This window comes from Mastomys coucha, unplaced genomic scaffold (genome assembly GCF_008632895.1).
Source record: "Mastomys coucha isolate ucsf_1 unplaced genomic scaffold, UCSF_Mcou_1 pScaffold13, whole genome shotgun sequence".
NCBI lineage: Eukaryota > Metazoa > Chordata > Mammalia > Rodentia > Muridae > Mastomys > Mastomys coucha.
The window spans coordinates 49,508,172-49,526,394 of record NW_022196895.1 but is presented as its reverse complement, the minus strand read 5'-3'; the positions used below and the strand labels follow the sequence as shown (position 1 = coordinate 49,526,394).

The window sequence follows — 18,223 nt, the reverse complement described above, 5'->3', positions numbered from 1 at the left end:
GCAGACTGGGTGGAGAGGGAGTGGGACAAGGTTGTGGAAGACTGTCACACCCGATGCCTGGGCTTGCTACCATTACCCTGTCTTGGTTCCTGGGGCCTAACCCTAACATGTCAGGCCTCATTTCTCTTCTCAGATACCCCTTCTTAGCCATTAGGATGCATTTTGGTACTCAGCTCCGGATACTGTATTTCCTTCCTGTTCATCTTCCTTTTTCTGGTCCTAGATGCTTTAAGGAAATTTGCAAATTATGAAGAAAAATAGACTAGGAATATCCAGACTGGGAAAGGAAGCGTGTACTTTCTAAAAAGCAACGCCAAGTTTTTTGCTTAATTATGAAGGAAAGTATTTTGCAAATTATACTTTATTTTTAAAAATTGTTTTTAGTCTTTAATTGAATTAAAGACCCAGAATGGACATGAGGCAGAGCATTCACAGAAGCGAGTTTTAACCCCCATAAAGGAGAAGACACTCACTGGGCCAAAATCACCAAGGGTGTCCCCTGCCCCACCTCAAAACCAGACACCTCCAGCCAAAGATGATGCAACAGAAAGTGAAGTGGAGAGCCTGCAGTATGACAAGGATCCAAAGCAGACTGGGAAGGGTAAGGTGTGCTTTTCACACACACTCGGGAGTGGGGCCTGCATCACTTCATGTCTGAGAACACTCAGGAGCAGCTTAGTGAAGATCGCAGACTTTATTTGGGAATCAGAAATATGTGGGGATATAAAAATTTCAACTTAATGTCACTTCAGCCTAATAAATTTTTAATAAAAGCTTGGTAAGAGAAATCCCATTGTACTTTTATATTATAAGTAGTCTATTCAAAAGAAATGAAAGAATAAATATCTTTCACATAGACTTTTTTTTTTACACTGAAATTTTTAAAAATAGAGTAGAGTCATTAACTGCTTCTTATAGTAAATTTTGTAATAAGAAAGTTTGGTAATGTGTATATCTAGTGTTTTTTAAAGATTTATTTATTTTTAATTATGTGTAGTGTGTGTGTGTGTGTGTGTGTGTGTGTGTGTCTGTGTCTGTGTCTGTGTCTGTGTGTGTCTGTGTGTCTATACGTGAAAGCAGGTACCCAGGGAAGACAGAGGCATCATATCTCTTTGGAGTCACAGGACTTGTGAGTGGGTACTGGGAGTCAAGCTTTGGTCTGAGCAAAAGCAGTATGTGTTCTCAATCATCACTGAGCTCTTTCATCAGCCCCATATGTACCTACTTTGATAAGTACTCCATTCATTGCTAAGGCTCTATAGTTAAGAGCCAGTAGTGTAAGTAGGTAGTGTAGACTAGGAGTCAGATGTCTGGAACCTGTTTGCCTCCATCACTGAGTAGCTATAGGACTTAGTCAGTCATTAAGCATCTCTGGCCCACATAAGGATTGGACTACATATCTCTTGTCTTTCTAAGATGAAACCTTTATTGACCTACTTTTTATGGGCAAACAACTACATTTAGTTTATTAAAATATTAAAATTATATCTACAATAAATCTTACAGTCGTTCAGATGATCAGCCCTGCACAGGTACCTCTCAGAATGAAGTTACTGCCTGACAGGCTCTGGTCAGACATTGTTGCCTCACTGTTCCACTGCGTAACCAGGTTGACCATAAGACTGGAATTCCAGGAGGAGCCTACCATGCCTCACAGGCAACCTTTCCTTTACACAGTTCTAGAGTGGGAATTAGCGATTTAGAACAAACCACTGTTTAAAATGCTCAAGGTAGACTGACTCAGCTCCTATGTTCATAAAGCAGACCTGTCAAGTTCTGTGCTTGAAGGTACAGACCATGAGAGCTTTAATTTTTTTTTTTTTTTAATGTTCAGGCATTGGTTCCATACCTGCTTCACTGGCCCAGCCAGAGGCCACTTGCAATGCATCAGAAGTGGTGACATCGGGACAGAAGATTGCTGTTCCAGCGACATCACACCACTTCTGCTTTTCAATAGACTTAAGAAGCATCCATGGCTTGGAAATTAGTTTTCCAGTCAACTGCATATTGAGGTATGGTGTGATTTTTGTTCTGCAAAAACTGCCCTTCCTGTATAGGGTGGTGACCTTTTAGAATGTAGCTGGTGTGAAACCAGTGGCTAAAAGGCAGTGAACTATCGAACCAGGGTGGCTCTGAGAATAAGAGACTAGGAAGCTTATCTATTCTGCTATAATAGAATCATTTATTGATGCTGCCATTTAAGATGTAATGTTAAGATGTTTTAGTTGCTTGTTTTCTGTAAGAGAAGGACTACAAGTCAAAAATCATGGGTTCGTATCTGATTTTTCTGTAAGACTGTATTACAGTGGATGCTATATTCCTAATACTTATATTTTATAGCTGTGAGTATAAAAAACATGCTTAGTGAACTTGAAATTGCAATAGGAAGAATTACTGCATATAATCAGTTAAATGGCTTTTCTTCAACAGTCTGTCTTAATACTACATGATTGTAGATAGCACAGACTGTGATAGAAGTTAAATGTACTACAGTGCTGTGACTCAGCTGTACTCAGTGCTGAATTCAGCTGCAGAAATCAATTTATACTTGGCGTGAATTTTCATTTGATGCTCTCAGGTTGTTCGTCTCCCATACGTGGGTGTGAGTCATTCACAGAAGCGGAGGCCTTGCACTGGGTATGGCCAGGAGTTCATTGAGTGAAAGTCTTCCCATCTCTGCTCTGTTGGGCAGTAAACATACAAGATGCTTGTGGTCATTACTGAGGTGCTCTTCCTGAGCCACTGGGAGAGGGTGGCCTAGGAATGCGCTTTCCTCAAAGGCTTGTTTCCTCTACTTTCGAATCTGAATTGTTTCTTACAGAGTTCTCTTCTGTTTGTTTTTTTGTCTTTTCACCCCTTTCTCTGCTATAACTGCTGCTGTAGCAGAGTATGGTCTTAGCACACTCAAGGAGGGGCGAGAACATGCAGATAGGTCCAGCCTCAGAGCAGATGCTCTGAGAGGGAGCACTAACTCTGACTTTTATGTTTTGCTTCCTGCTATCAGGACCATTTGTTTAATGGTTAAGTGCCCACATTATACCAGTTATATCTGGTATTAGGGTTTATAAGAGAAAAGAACCAATCAATTTAGGAGGGGGACAGATTTAGAAATGAATCTATACATGAAGGACAGGGTAGTAATTCACTTGGTAAAGAAAGAGGGAGATAATATTCTAAGCAGGAAATCCATGCTCGTGACCTATGTGGCACTTACTGTGGGAATTACCCTGTGCTGGATTGCTGTTTGATTCATTGGAAGCCCTTTTTAGAGTACTGACCATTTGTTCTGTTTGACCAACTTTATATCATTATGCTGTATATACAACTGTGTAATGGAGTTTGTGAGGTAAGACTGGTATTTTAAATAAGTATGACCTGCAGGTCTGCTTGGATGTTTCTTTTTCAATTGCTAAATGCTGTAGTAGGATGGTAGGAGTTGGAATTGTAGGGCGTGAACGTTGAGAACTCGCTTCAGTGGGGAGTAATTATATAGAATTGGGGGGATAGACAGGATATATTTTTTTGTAGGAAGAGCAGTTTTTTGCTAGTTGAGTTTGTTTGGTTATAGTTTCATATATGAGTAATAAAATGCAAGATGAAATTTAAGCATTACAATCTATAAATTTGTGTTTAAATTTAGTTTACGCTAAATTTATAAATTAAAATTTAAACTAAAAGCAATTAGCATTCTTACATTTAATCTAGTGTGACTTTTATGAAGAAAAGATGAAGCTGTGTGTGTCACTTACTTGGTGTATGCATAATATATTTGTATTTTGTTTATCTTGATTTTCTGTTCAAAGACAGAATACTATAAATGTGTCCTTTTGGCATTGCTTAAGGGCCTTTTAGCCATAGATATCAGGCCATTAGTGTATGAAGGACACTAGGTCTATAGTTCAATATATCAGGCATTTCTTGAATGCATACTAGATTGCAGAAATTGCTTGTTCTTGAATATCCTTCTAAGCAAGTCATAGTCCAGGATTTCTACTTTATCTTAAACATTGTATGTGCTCGTAATTTATCGTATGCTGTTTAAAGCCATCTGGCCTTCTGTGTCGGCTCTCGTGTACCATAAGACTTGTGTCCTGTTCTAGGTATTCCTACCCGTTCTTCGGCAGTGCAGCTCCTATTATGACTAACCCTCCTGTAGAAGTTCGGAAGAACATGGAAGTTTTTCTTCCTCAGTCTTATTGTGCATTTGATTTTGCAACTCTGCCTCACCAGCTACAAGATACCTTCCTACGGTAACATAAACCCTTGCAAGTGAGAGCCCCTCATAGCATGGGTTTATAATATTTATTTATCATACATATGTGTATTTATAGATAGCCCCACAGGAGCACCTACACTTGAGAATCAAGACATTAGTGTACAGCTGTGAGTCCTGTCTGCCCTGTTGCAGAGCTCTTCATGGTTTCTTGTAACTCTCAGCCTAGGTGATAGGAACATGTTAAGGTAATTAGAGGAACAAGAACGGAGGAAGACCATTTCATCTTGCTCATTGCCACCAAATGTTTTGTATTTCCTCACTTTCATTTCAATCTAGTTATGGGAAATAATTTTTTCCAGGGAAATTGGCCTGTGAAATCTGCCTTTCATAGCATATCATTCCCCAAACTTAGCGGTTCTTAAAGGAAGAGTGGAGGCTGGCTCGAGAGTGTGTGATGACGTGGGAGATAGGTGCTAGGAGAGCTCTCTTTGCACTTAGAGGTGCTTCAGATGTGGAAGGACTGCTTCAGGCTTGCTAACTGTGGCCATGGTTCTCTCCTCAGGATTCCTCTGCTGGTGGAATTATGGCACAAGGATAAAATGAGTAAAGACTTACTCCTTGGGATCGCGAGAATTCAGCTTTCTAACGTCTTGTCTTCAGAAAAGACTCGGTTTTTAGGTGCCAATGGTGAGCAGTGTTGGCGGCAGACTTTCAGTGAGAGCGTGCCTGTGATAGCAGCCCAGGGGTAAGCCTCGCAGCGCGCGGTGCTTTCCTTCTCTCATCCCTGTGAAGACTCTCCTAAGACGCCACGACCTCGGTCCTCAATGTCTTCTTACTGTGATTTTCTTTGACCTGGGGGTGGGCTTATTATAATTTCTTTATTAGCTTTTGGATATCCATTTACTTAGAAAAGTATAAGAATGTTTGTGGCTACAATATCATGATTCTTGTTCAGACTGCTAAGTATTTAAGTATTCTTTCCATCTTTAGCCTGATAATTGTAAATATTATTTATTTACATTTTGTGAGAGAGAAGGGGAGTACAAAATGTGTGTGTGTGTGTGCAGGTTGTCACGCCTGTGTATAAATGCATCTCTGAACCATCTCACTGCCTCTAGGCTGGCATTTTAAAAAAATTTGTGTGTGACTGATTATATATGTATGTATACCACATGCGGAGATTGGAAGAGGGCATTCAAATTCCTTGGATCTAGAGTTACAGGTCCTTGTGAGCTACCTGATCTGGGTGCTGGGAACCAAACTTGTGTCTTGTAAGAGATGCAAATTCTCTTGACAGCTGAGCCATTTTCCAGCCCTTTAGTTTGATGATTTTACAATTAAGGAGTTATTATTTGCTGTTAGTTTTGCTTTTTTGCTTTTTTTTTTGCTTGTTTGTTTGTTTATAGCCCTGGGGTTTCTTACCCTAGGCTTTGTGTATGTTGGGCAGGGACTCTGCTGCATAGCTCTAGCCCAGCCATTAGGATGTTTGACTGTATTATTTTAAGTTAAGCTTATCATGTATTTTGTGTTATTTTTCATTAGGAATGATGTGATTTTTTTTTCCACTTGAAAAATATTTTAAAATTTGCCTGAAATTTAAAGAATAAGAATGTTATAAATGCCAGCCTTCAGTGGCAGTTTTGAAATTATATTATTAGTGACTAGGGATAAAACAATGGTAAAACACTTGTCTAGCATACACAGTCACTAGGTTCAGTCACCAGCACTTACAAAAGAATAATGCCCTGGTTAGCTTTTGTCAGCTTAACATAACCTACAGTCAGCTGGGAAGAAGGACTCTGAAATGAAGTATGATCAGTAACTGGTCAGATCAGCATGACTATGTGGCATTGTCATAATTGCTAACTGATATAAGAGGGTTCAGCCCACTATGGGTGGTACCGTCCCTAGGCTGATGGGTCTAGAGTATATAAAAAGGCTAGTTGAGCATGACCCAGAAAAATCCAATAAGCAGCATTCCTCCATGGTATTTTCTTCTGTTCTTGCCCTGGTTTATCTGTCAGACAAATGCTTACCTCTCAAGTTGCTTTGGGTCATTGTTTTATCATAGAAGTAAACTAGAAAAGATAATATTGTTTCTTTTACTTGAATTTTATTGCTACAGTGAAAATGTTTACCTTTTTAAAATTAACAATAAAAATTAGGTTCAAATATTATAGACCATTTATTCTTTAAAAAAATAAAACTAGTGAGAATGTAGAAAAAATAAGATTCAGCAAAAATCTGAGATCTAAAAGTACCACTGAAAATGTCCTCCTTATTCCCATCCAGAGACTGGTAGGTTTGGAAAACCTAGAAAGGTTTGTGTTTGTGCAGCGGTGCCTGGGTTTCCAGTTGTTTGGGTAGCAGAGAGCTCATTTTATCTTCATTCTTGTTCTGGGAAAGAAACTCTTTTAAAGCTTGGCATTGTTTTCTATTGTCACCAGTAGAATAAATGATTATATATTAGTGATTAATATGACTGTGTTAGTAGTCACGAGCAGCTGAAGCTATTTCAACGCTTCTGTAATTGTTTTCACTGCTCTGTTTTGTAGGCCGTTTAGATTTACCTAAATGAGAACTTGGAGATGTGCTCAACAGCTTTTCTTTAGGAGAAAAGTTCCCCTCAGTTTTGTGGGTGCTGTGGCACACATGTGGAGGTTAGAAGACAACTTTGTGGATGGAGTTGGTTTTCTTCTTCTGGATTTCAGTTCATGTCATCAGCCTTGGTAGCAAGTGCCTTTTCCCACTGGGCCATCTGATTTTACTTAACAATTTTATTTATTTATTTATTTTAATTTGTGAAACTGGAAGAAAAAGAACATGGATTTGGTTAATTAAGGAGCTTTTAGTAATATAAGATCTGTTCATTAAAGTTGTGTTTTAAAGGAGTTTTTTGGGCTAGACAGTACTATTTTTTAGCTACTAAATTTTTTTTCTTGAGTGTTTCTTATTTAATAAGTAATGGAGTTCTGTGATACAGAAGGTACTAATTATAACCAAAGTGGAATATAATTTTCTTACTTTCATGGATTGCCTTGAAGCACTATGTCCAGGAGAAGGTTAATGTGTGTATCTATTCATCCCAGGAAAGTAGACAAATTTTAAATAGCTTATAATAACCAAGAGTAGCAAGGCTACTGGATATATTTCACTGCATAAATTCATTAGTGTGTTTTAGAGGGAGTAAAAAAATCACAGTATTGTGCTGGATGGAATTCAGTAGTGGAACTGTTACCTAACAGGCATAAAGCCCTAGCTCCCTCAGCAAAAGAAAACAAAGAAAAAAATGCACACATTTAAAAATGAATGCGTATGACATGAGCACTCAGGCCTTATTCAAGCAAGAGAAGGTCACACTGTCAGTGTGCACACTTGTACTTCTGCAGCAGAGGACAGAATAAGGAAGTGTCCAGCATGCACTCAAGAGGCAGAGGCAGATCTCTGTGAGTTTAAGGCTAGCCTGGTCTACATACTAAGTTCCAGGCCAGCCAGAGCTACTAAATATTCATTAGCAATAATTATGTGGGTATGACTTTTTATTTTTTGGAACAAATGCACAGCTATTTAGGTAAGTTTTAGTAAATGTTAGTTTAGTAAAGATGCTGTGGTTGGTCAATAAAAACACACACTTGAGAACTCCTGAAGCCCATAGAGGCTGGCTCAGTTGGAGCATTAAGAGTGAGATATGAGAATTTTTCTGTACTCCTGCATACTACAGACAAGGGAAGTGGAAGGAAATATAAGTTTCCATGAACTTTACGGTAATTCTCATTTCATTTGTAGGTCAAATAACAAGATAGTAGACCTTTCTTACACAATGACTCTGGAAGACTATGGCCTAGTGAAAATGCGTGAGGTCTTTGTATCGGAGTCATCTCAGGTAAGTGCAGCTGTTACAGTTCCTGACCCAGGGGCTAAGGTGTTTCTGGGTGTGTCCCATTCACTTTTCTCTCACTGTGTAGTGTGTTCCTGCTCTGGGCCAGAAGCCATCTTCGCTCCCTCCAGCTCCTTGTCCTTCTGAGATCCAAGTGGAACCCCGAGAGACCTTAGAGTACAAGGCTGCACTCGAGCTAGAGATGTGGAAGGAGATGCAGGAAGACATATTTGAAAGTCAGGTAGATTGAAATTGTACTTGAAAATCTCTGTTCTACCCACCTAGTTTATTTTTTCCTTCTCTACAACTGGGTTTTCTCCATGTTGTTGTCTACAGTTTGACTATCAACAAAATCTTTTTGAGATCTATTTTTTAGTTATGTGTGTGCACCTGCGTTGGTGTGGGTATGTGCACACAGCGTGGAGCTGCCACAACACCGAGAAGAGCATTGGATCCCTGGAGCTGCAGTTGTGAGCGTGAGATGTCTGATGTGGCTGCTGGGAACCAAAGTTGGGACTGCTATAAGAGCAGTCTGAGCTCTTAATGGCGAGCCCTCTCTCCTTCCCCACAGAGCCTTCCTCAGAGAAAAGCACGATTTTAAAACATAAAAATACTCGAGATAGGGCAGTTTGATAGCTCAGAAAGACTTCCCTGAATTTGACCATTATTGTTAGGAAAAATTAATGAGGAGGTGGATTTTGGTTTTTGTTTTGCTTTGTGATAAACTCTGTACTCCTGGCTGGCCTGGAACTTACTATGTAGACCTGGCTAGACTCAGAGATGTACCTGTCTGTCTCCCAGGTGCTGGGATTATGCCGGGCTTATAATGTTTCTATCTCAGGCACTTACTCTCTTATTTCCTGAGAATGAGTCTCAAGCAGGTGAGTTAGAGACCAGAACTCACTACCAGCTCTAACATTTGCAGAATAATACTCCTAAGGGATTATTTCACACAAGAAAGTTCCTTTTTTTAATGCTTAGATTTTTTTCAAATTACATTTTGTGTATGTGTGCATGTACTTGTGAAGGGAAATGAGCCTCTGAATTGGTTCTCTGCTACCATGTTGTTTGTGAGTAATGGTTCCAGGTCTCTGGCTTGACAGCAGGCACCTTCATGCTTCTGTCGCTGACCTCTACTTTTGAGTTCTAAGAGCATCTCACATAGGCCAGGTTGACCTTACTAAGTAGGATGAGTAGTGTCAAGGATGACTTTTTAAGTGCTGGAATTACAGGTGTGTGCCACTATGTGTGGCCCAAGCTCCATTTTATCTGTCTGTCTGTCTGTCTGTCTATTATTTTAAAGAATATAGTAGAGGGAGTAGATAGATGACTCACAGTTAAGAGCACCCATGTGGCAATTCTATAATGATCCATAACTCCAGTTCCTGGGGATCTGATGTTTTATGGCCTCCGAGGGTGCCAGGCACACACATAGAAGCAGGCAAAACACATTTACACATAAAATTTAAAAGTAAACGTAAAGGTTTTGGGGGTGATGAGATGGCTTAGTGGTTTAGACATTGGCTGCTCTTTCAGAAGACCTGGAATAGCACCCAAATAGAGGCTGTCCTACTTAGGGCTACTCTGGCTCTGATGAAACACCATGACCAAAAGCAACTTGGGTAGAATAGGGTTTATTTGGCTTTCTCTTCCACATCATTGTTTATCATTGAAGGAAATCAGGATAGGAACTCAAACAGGACAGGAACCTAGAGGCAGGAGCTGATGTAGAGGCCAGGGAGGGGTGCTATTTACTCACTTGCTCAGCCTGCTTTTTTATATAACTCAGGACTACTGGTCCAAGGGTGGCAGCACCCACAGTGGACTGGGTCCTCCCCCATCACATCAGTCATTAACTACAGGCTAATTGAAGTTCCTCCTAATTGAGGTTCCTCCTCTCAGATGGCTTCAGCTTGTGTCAAGTTGACATAGAGGCTCTGTAACTCCAGTCCCATGGGACCTGATGCCCTCTTTTGGCCTCTTTTGGACACCTGGCAGAAAGAAACATGCCAATAGAGACTATATATATATATATATATATATATATATGTGATACAAAAATAAAACAGAACACTTTAAAGATATTGGTTATCAGTATTAGTTCCTAAACTAAAAAGTTCTTTTGTTCATTTGAAATATTTGTCATTTTTACTTGTCTACTTTTCATTTTTTTTACAGTTGAAGCAGAAAGAACTGGCTCACATGCAAGCTCTTGCAGAAGAATGGAAAAAAAGGGACCGGGAAAGAGAGTCACTCGTGAAGAAAAAGGTAAAGAAAGGGCTTGTTTAAAAACCGAGAGAGGAAAGAAGAGTGTGTGTGGTAGTGGCTTCTTACTGTGCATTGCAGAGTTTGGGAAGCAATACACCTTTTATTTTTTAGCACAGACAGACTTGAATACCTAAGGCACTTTGAACTAAGCCAGGAGAAAAGGACATTTTAAAGTCTCCATTCCTAAGAAATGCTCATTTAAATGGGCCCGCACATACCTTAAATATTGTCCTCATTTACTATTTGAGCTTTATATAATAAGTAATGTGGACAGAACTCACATGCTGCATATTACTGAATGCAAGTTTAACGCGTTGAAGTTTTCACTTTGAGACAAGCTAAGTTCCTATTTCTTTTCATGCTATTGTTCTTTAAAGTCAAATGATGAGCTAATGTGAGAAATTTAATAAAATTGCTACAGTGAGACAGATCCAGCTGTGCCCTTGCCTTCCCTAAGAAATTGTTTCAATATCATGAGGTTAAGTAAAAAAATTAAAAACCCTACTATACCTAAACTAGTAGCCTGGCGGTGCCTACCATGCATGCCTTGGCACTGTAAAGCACAGGAGACCTCACCAAGTGCGTTGGCGCTTGCTCTGATTTTGGTGATAGAGACTTGTTGATGTTTTTTATTGGTTCCCATGGATTCTACAATTTCTGTCATCTGAGCTTGAATTTATGAGCCCATGGCTACTTAGTAACTTCAGAAAACAGACTCTGAGGCTGGAGACATGGCTGTGTTAGAGTACCTACTTAGCAGGGACACAGCCTCATGGGTTCCATCTCTAATACCACAAATAAACAAATGAAATTGAAAGTAAAAGCAAGTAGATTTTAATGCTACCTTGCATTTACTCCTCACATTTGAAGGCAGATGTGGAGTTGCCACTTCTTCAATCCCAGGTACATTTTAAAAACTATTTGTCTTAAAGTGCTTTATTTTGAAAACATTTTGAAACCTGGGAAGTGCTAAGATACATGATTGGTCTTAAAAGAACCTTACAAGCCGCTGTAAAATAAGGTTAGCAGGGAGGAAGACAACTTTTCTTCAGCAAGAGGGCCTTTAAAGCTAGTTTCTTTGAGAAGCTTACTATAATACTTTTATTAAGCACAGCATTTGAGCCCTTTCTGTCAATTTCTTATTTTCATTTGGAGATTTTTTTTTAACAATATATGACTTCTTACTTTGATGTTTTACCTGAATGAATATGTACACCTGGTTGCTGTTTTGCATTCTGGAATAGCTGATAAAATTTTAGTCTGCCCTACACACAACCGTCCATCATATAACTATCTTGTCTTCCCAAAGCAGACTACATCAGCCATATACATAGGGAGTGTAAGGAAATCCTTAATTGATAAGCTCTGGCCTGCATTCCTAGAATTGAGTAGATACTGTGAGCTAAGTCCTGAAGGCATTCCAGACAGAAAAAGCTCATTGAAGATGCTTGAAAACAGGTTCCACATTCAAATATGGGTGGTTTGTAAGAGGAAGAGACATCTCAGCACATGGCAGTGTATAGCAGCATCCTTTCAAAGACAGGCCCCTTGAAGACGAATGCTTAGTATAAAAAGTGTGCTTAGGAGGAAAGGAGCAGTGCAGCAGAACTCAGCACAGGTTGCCGAGGAGGTCTGAATGAGCGGATGCTATGCAGAGGAGGGTCCAACAGAGTGGAGGCGTGGTCATCAGTGCTCCACCAGAGCATGGCATCCTTATGTCCCCAAGGTGTCCAGTGCTGTCACTGTTAATTTCTAACCCATCTAGACTGTAATGTACCATTTAAGAGAGGACAGTAGCTGCATTTTCTGTGTTCTGAGGTTTGGATTGACCCCAGTTGAGAAAAAGTGATGTAGAAGACACTTAGATGGCCATTTTATATACATACATGCCTGCATATATATATATATATATATATATATATATATATATATATATATATATATATATATATATACACACATACATATATATATACATACATATGTGTGTACGTACATACACACATATGTACATTGTATGTAAATGGGTTTGTAAGAGCTGATTGGATCCTTACGGCCACTCTGCAACCCCACTGCTTCCTCTACTTAGTTTACTTTCTGACTCCCAAGTAGTTGCTGTCACAGCTTTTCTCTTACTAGACAGTGTCTGCTCATGCTGTCCTGATGTGCAGACTGGGCTTCCTTCTCTGTATGCTTCTCACATTCTGCTGTCGTTGCTTGTTCTGCTCCTGATTTTCGTGCCAGATCCGACATCTTACTGAGTTGACTAGTTTGTTTCAGGGCCTCACCCATGTGTGTCATTTTTGTTCTATATATCCTCACCTGTTTGGTGAGCTCATCCTAGCTTGGCATCGTATGTATCGGATTGTACACATCATACACACATGTGTGAGCTCTACCTTTTCTGTTTCCATGCCTGACTTCTTCCCTGGAACCTGCTTGGCCATTCAGCTGCCTGTGCTGCTGCCAGCTGACTGACGTGCACCTCAGGTCCCGCATACCAGCTGAATGTCTGACATGCACCTCAGGTCCCGCATACCAGCTGACATGCACCTCAGGTCCTGCATACCAGCTGAATGTCTGACATGCACCTCAGGTCCCGCATACCTGAAGCCAGTTTTCATCACATTCTCTCTGGATTTGTTCCACTAGATTCCCATGTAAATAAATGACATTACCTTTTCCTTAGTTGTTGAGACTGTAAGCAAGTTCTCTTTAGTTCTCTTTTGCACCCGGCGCATTAGTGTATCTATTGACTTCATATTGAGAAGATGTTTTGGAAAGTAACCACTTTCTATCACATCCATCCCCATTTCCTCTAAGCTCTTTTGGTCTTGCTTCTAAGAGTGTAGGTTACATTCTACTTAGCTTGTCTCATTCCTTTCTGGCCTCTTTACCTTGTCAGCCCATGTGATCTGCAACATTTGTCTTCTGCCTCATGACTTTTAGTTTGTTCCAGCATGCTGGCTTCCTGGAACTCCTCACGCATGCTAACCCTCCCCTTTCTAGGGATATGTGGAACACTTGCCTCTGGAGATACTTTTGTGGTCTTCTCAGAATAATCTCAATGAAATCTTTTCTGATTGCCATGGCCAAAGTAGTGTCCCCTTTTTTGCCCTGTATAGGTACCAAGTCTCCCCCGACTCTGATGTATCTTCTTCCTAACAGTGACTAACATTAGATGAACACTTGTTTATTTATAGCCCATCTTCCCTAGCCCATCTTATGTTTACCCAGAATATGCTAGGGTATAATAAATAGTCAATAAAATAAAAGATATATGTTTAAAGAATACACATGTTCAACAGGCATTAACTAGGTATCTATGTGTGAAAGTGCAGGGAGGTTTAACCTCCTACTATAAATTTGGGAGTCCCTGGTGGACTGGTCCCTCAGGTCATTGCAGAAGAGCAAGTATCCAGAACCAAGCATGGTATAAACAGACATAGATATTTGGGTATTTTTACATTATGATTTCGCTAAGTTGTACTTGTCACAGTTTACAAAAAAGCCAAATGTTGAGCTGGGGAATTGATCAGTGTGCTAATTCTGAGAAAATCAAAGTGGGGATGTCAGATTTTGCAGTCAGATTAAGAATATGGATGGTGGGCACAGTCATACTAGGTTTACAGACTGCTAGAAAAAAAATTATTTTCCCACCAGTATTATGACTAGGATTTGTAAGTAAAAAGGGATTATAGACTGAGCCTGTAGATGTGGTTTGCCCTGGGCTTTGGCAGTGCATCTACTGGTGTCTGAACCAGTAAGGCTGCATCTGGATATCATATTTTTGAAAAGATTTAGTCTAGAATCTAGGTGTCTGTCTCCTAAATTAGATTCAAGACATTGAAAAATATAGAAGTCATAGTATGTAATGTAGTTGCACTGTGTGTTGATCTTGGAGAAGAACAGATGAGGAAGGACGGAAAGACTGTCACAGCCTCCGATATTGTGGAGACAAATTTCTCTTTTCTTTTTCTACAGAACTAGGATAAAAGGTAGGCTCACTAGCCTTAGGAAAGAGGAGATCTGGATAGGGCCTGGGTCACAGAGCCTGGGGGATGGTGAAGGTAGAAAATGGCTTTGGAAAGTCCCAGAACACATGAGTTAACTGAGGAATGGAGAGGCCTCCACCTAAGTAAGCCGAATTGGTAGCTTTTCATCCTGAATAGAGCTCTACTTGGACAAACAGACCTTGGGTTGGATGTGATGGTGTACTCCATTAACCCCAGCATTTGGGAAGAGTTCATGGCTAGCCTGATCAACATAGTGAGTTCCAGGACAATCAGAGCTTCTAAGAGAGTCTCCATCTCTACAAAACAAAACCAAATCAAAACTTAGGTCATAGGCCTAAAGAAATGGGCTAATGTTCAGATGCACAGGGTTTCTCTAGCACTTGACATCTCAGTAGGACACCGGGCTTTCTCAGACCACAGTGCAGATGTCCATGCAGAAGCATGCTTGCCCTCCTTTCCTGGGAAAGTTTCTACTCTGAATGAATTGGTTCCTGTTATGTTTCTTTCTCTTCTCAAATCCTGCTTTAGTGAAAGTGTGTGCTGTCTTGCACATGAAGATCATTTTTCTTTTCCTGTGTTTTAGGTAGCTGAATACAGTATTCTAGAAGGCAAACTTCAAAAAGCCCTAACGGAGCTCGAGAACCGAGAGCAGCAGCTTGCCAGTGCAGAAACAGAGGTATGCACATCTCTTTGACCTTAATTCCCTAGGCTGTGGAGTCTACCCTTTCTCACTTGTCCTGTGTGTTATGTTATATGCATTGCACGGAGACTGCATTTCGGACATGGAGACAGCTGCTGTTGAACTGGGACAGCATGCCAGCTTTGGTATTGTTAGCAGGCCGTTTTGCCTAATACCTGAATCTAGCGTCCTAAGCTTGGATGTCTTGCTGCACATTGGGTGCCAAATGTAGTGGGATTTCTCAGACCCACCAGCAGAAGGATAACGACACAAAGACTTATTAATTTTATTAGCTTAGGCCACCTCCCTGCTCATCTAACTTAATTAACCCTATGATCCTAGTCCATGTCCTGCCATGTAGCCTGTTACTGCTCTTTCTCCAGGTACATCTAGCTTCCTCTGGCCTCCATGTTCTGTTGGTGAATCCCCCTGCCTCTGATTGTTCTCCCAGAGACCCTCTCAGACCGGAAATCCCACCTTTCCTTTTCTTGTTCAGATATTGGCCATTAGTTTTTCATTAAACCAATCAGCAAGTGAGGAAGGTGTATGTTTACAGAATACTGAGGCAGTTGATGGGCCGTGAGAGTGACAGTACCAGAGTTGACAGTAGTCTGCTCCCTGCCAGTACAGAATTAACAATTATAATATAAAGACAAGACAAGCTTCGCACCGTGCACCCCAGCTACTGTGCTGTCACGCACCAGGCTCAGTGGATGCTATTTTAACACTGACTAGGGGCTGGAGAGATGGCTCAGTGGTTAAGAGCACTGACTGCTCTTCCAAAGGTACTGAGTTCAAATCCCAGCAACCACATGGTGGCTCACAACCATCTGTAATGAGATCTGATGCCCTCTTCTGGCAACAGTGTACCTAGATATAATAATAAATAAATCTTTAAGTAAAATAAAATGAAAATCTTAATTTAAAAAAAAAAACACTGACTGATCGAAGACGGACCATGCTAATGGTGATAAGCTAGCCTCCTAATGGTGCTTTTCCCTTCAGCTTCACAGAGAGAGAAAGGAGCTGCAGTTAGAACGGGAGCGGAACCTTCAAGAGCTGCAGGACTCTGTCCGAAGGGCCCGAGATGACTGTGTGTACCAAGTGGAGCTGGAGAGGCTGAAGCTGAAGCAGCTGGAGGAGGACAAACAGCGACTTCAGCAGCAGGTGGTAGAGATGTCTGCTTTTAGAAATGCTTCACCGTGAAGTGCTGGCACCCACTGGTTTGGACTGTTGTAGTCACTGCCCAGAGTTGATTTTTTTTAAGTTAAAGCCAAGGACTATGTTAGTATAATTTTCCTATCCTCAGAACTATTTTCGTGAAACTATATAATTTCAGGTAACTTTAAGTGTAAGAGGTTTTTCTGTACATCTCTTTTTAACAATGTAGACATTCATTAGGACATTAATGCCTTAAGTGTCCTAAAACAATCCAGTGCTTTCTAGAACCTACATTTTGTAAGAAGAGTTCTGCCCTCCTCTTGTTCATCGTGGTCCCTTTGTATGTCCATGCTTGTATGCAATTGTTAGAGTCCACCCATGGCTGGGTCACTAAGGTGGAATGGGCATTTTCATATCTGAGTTTGTTGAGCTCTATGCATATAAAACACTGTTGTTTTTGGTCTTGCATAACCTCTGCTTCTGTTGCCACCCCCACCTTCCTCTGCTCTCAGGCCTCCTGTGCTGTCCTGCAGTCTCTTTCCTTGTCTAGACATTAAGCTTTCAACTTGTTCCACTCTTCCACATTTACATTCAAGACCTTTTCTCTATACTCCAGTCCTACACCTGAGATTGCTGCCATGAGTTCCTTACCTGGACATTCTTGAGGCACTTTAAACCAGTGTGTCTTCCCATTATACTTACCTTGTTCATGCTTCAGCCCCAGCCTCTCCAGCCCCACGTGGTGCACACAGTGTCATTTATGTCAGTGATGGGCCGTCTGAGCTTATGTTGCAGCAAGGCACTTTTGAAAATTGGGAAGCATAGCACACTTGAAAACCTACTACTGCCTTCTCAGCATTTATAGGGTAACAATCAGGAGCCTCACAGCCTGTGCAGCTTTTACCCATCTGTCTGTCTGATGTCATCCCCCTACTCTCCACCTCTGATGTGTAGTCAAAAATTATTAAAATCCTGGCCTGGGGTTTCTACCCTTCCTTTGCTGAATGAGCTGCTGGATTAAAAACCCACACAAAATAAGCCATAAGCAACCCACTAGCTGGGCAGCTGCCTCCCCTCCATGCTGTTAGAATCTGCTTTCCTATCAATAACCCCGAGTTGCACTTACTATTTTCTGTGTTCCGTCTGGGCTGCTCTTAACTCCAATTGGGCGGCCCTCAGGGCCACATTTTTATGGCTCAGCTAAGCCATGGCAGCTTCTCATTTCTCTCCCAGCACACCCTGCTAGCTTCTCCCGCTAGACCGCCTTGTGTTGTGTTTTCCATGGGCCCTGTGTATTCTCTGAGTCCTTCCTTTACTTACAGTAAAATGTCACTTGCCCCAATAAGATTTTCAAGCTTATGTTAAGTGTATTCCTAGAATATGGCTTTCTTGCTCTTTTTTCTTTACAACGTGCCAGTTTTTATTTTCATTTAATGATCATTTAATCAGTCTCAGATTGTTGCTCCATAAAAACTTTTTTGTTTATAGTTCTGTCCTAGAGTGGAGCCTGGTGTCAGCAGTGATAGGAACTCAATAAATATTTGTAGAAAAGGGAGGGAAAAGATCAGGCTGTTAAAAATTCAACTTATCTTCCTTGAAAACTTTCAGTGTGGATTAGATGTGTATGCTGAATGCTTCAGAGCCTTCTGCCGTGAAGAGTTTCCAATAGCAGCTCAGGCTCTCTCCCACATCGTTTATGTGGTTGTAAATTCGAACTTGAGGGTCTCTTCCACCGTATAACAGTGGGGTTTTGTCATGGAGTTTGCCAGTAGTAGTGTTCTTCTTCAAGCTCAAGATTTAGGCACTTAGAGCAAAAGCATCAGCTGCAGAGTCAGGGAATGCTTGGAGCAGACGCCCACCTTCTGTCCAGTGCCTGGCAGTCTACCCCAAAGTGGGGCCACTGACTCACAGCTCTGGAGCCACAGTCTTGGTGTGAAAACTGGTAATTTGAAAAAGTTATCAAAGACACATGTGTATTTTTTTTTTTTTTTTTTTTTTTTTTTTTT

At 40.8% G+C, this 18,223-nt stretch overlaps 1 protein-coding gene across 3 annotated transcripts in view; it reads left to right on the top strand.

The window, feature by feature from the left end:
* Window positions 1-18,223, top strand: part of Cep120 (centrosomal protein 120) — a 64,234-nt gene that overhangs the window by 20,798 nt on the left and 25,213 nt on the right. For 2 of the 3 annotated variants that reach the window (XM_031365694.1, XM_031365695.1), the window contains 9 exons: window positions 385-601; window positions 1,835-2,012; window positions 4,101-4,250; window positions 4,779-4,961; window positions 8,003-8,099; window positions 8,182-8,334; window positions 10,272-10,361; window positions 14,961-15,053; window positions 16,062-16,223. In XM_031365694.1, the coding sequence (XP_031221554.1) occupies window positions 385-601; window positions 1,835-2,012; window positions 4,101-4,250; window positions 4,779-4,961; window positions 8,003-8,099; window positions 8,182-8,334; window positions 10,272-10,361; window positions 14,961-15,053; window positions 16,062-16,223 (1,323 nt within the window). The remainder of the gene's footprint in view (window positions 1-384; window positions 602-1,834; window positions 2,013-4,100; window positions 4,251-4,778; window positions 4,962-8,002; window positions 8,100-8,181; window positions 8,335-10,271; window positions 10,362-14,960; window positions 15,054-16,061; window positions 16,224-18,223) is intronic. The other variant, XM_031365696.1, reaches the window with a different exon arrangement.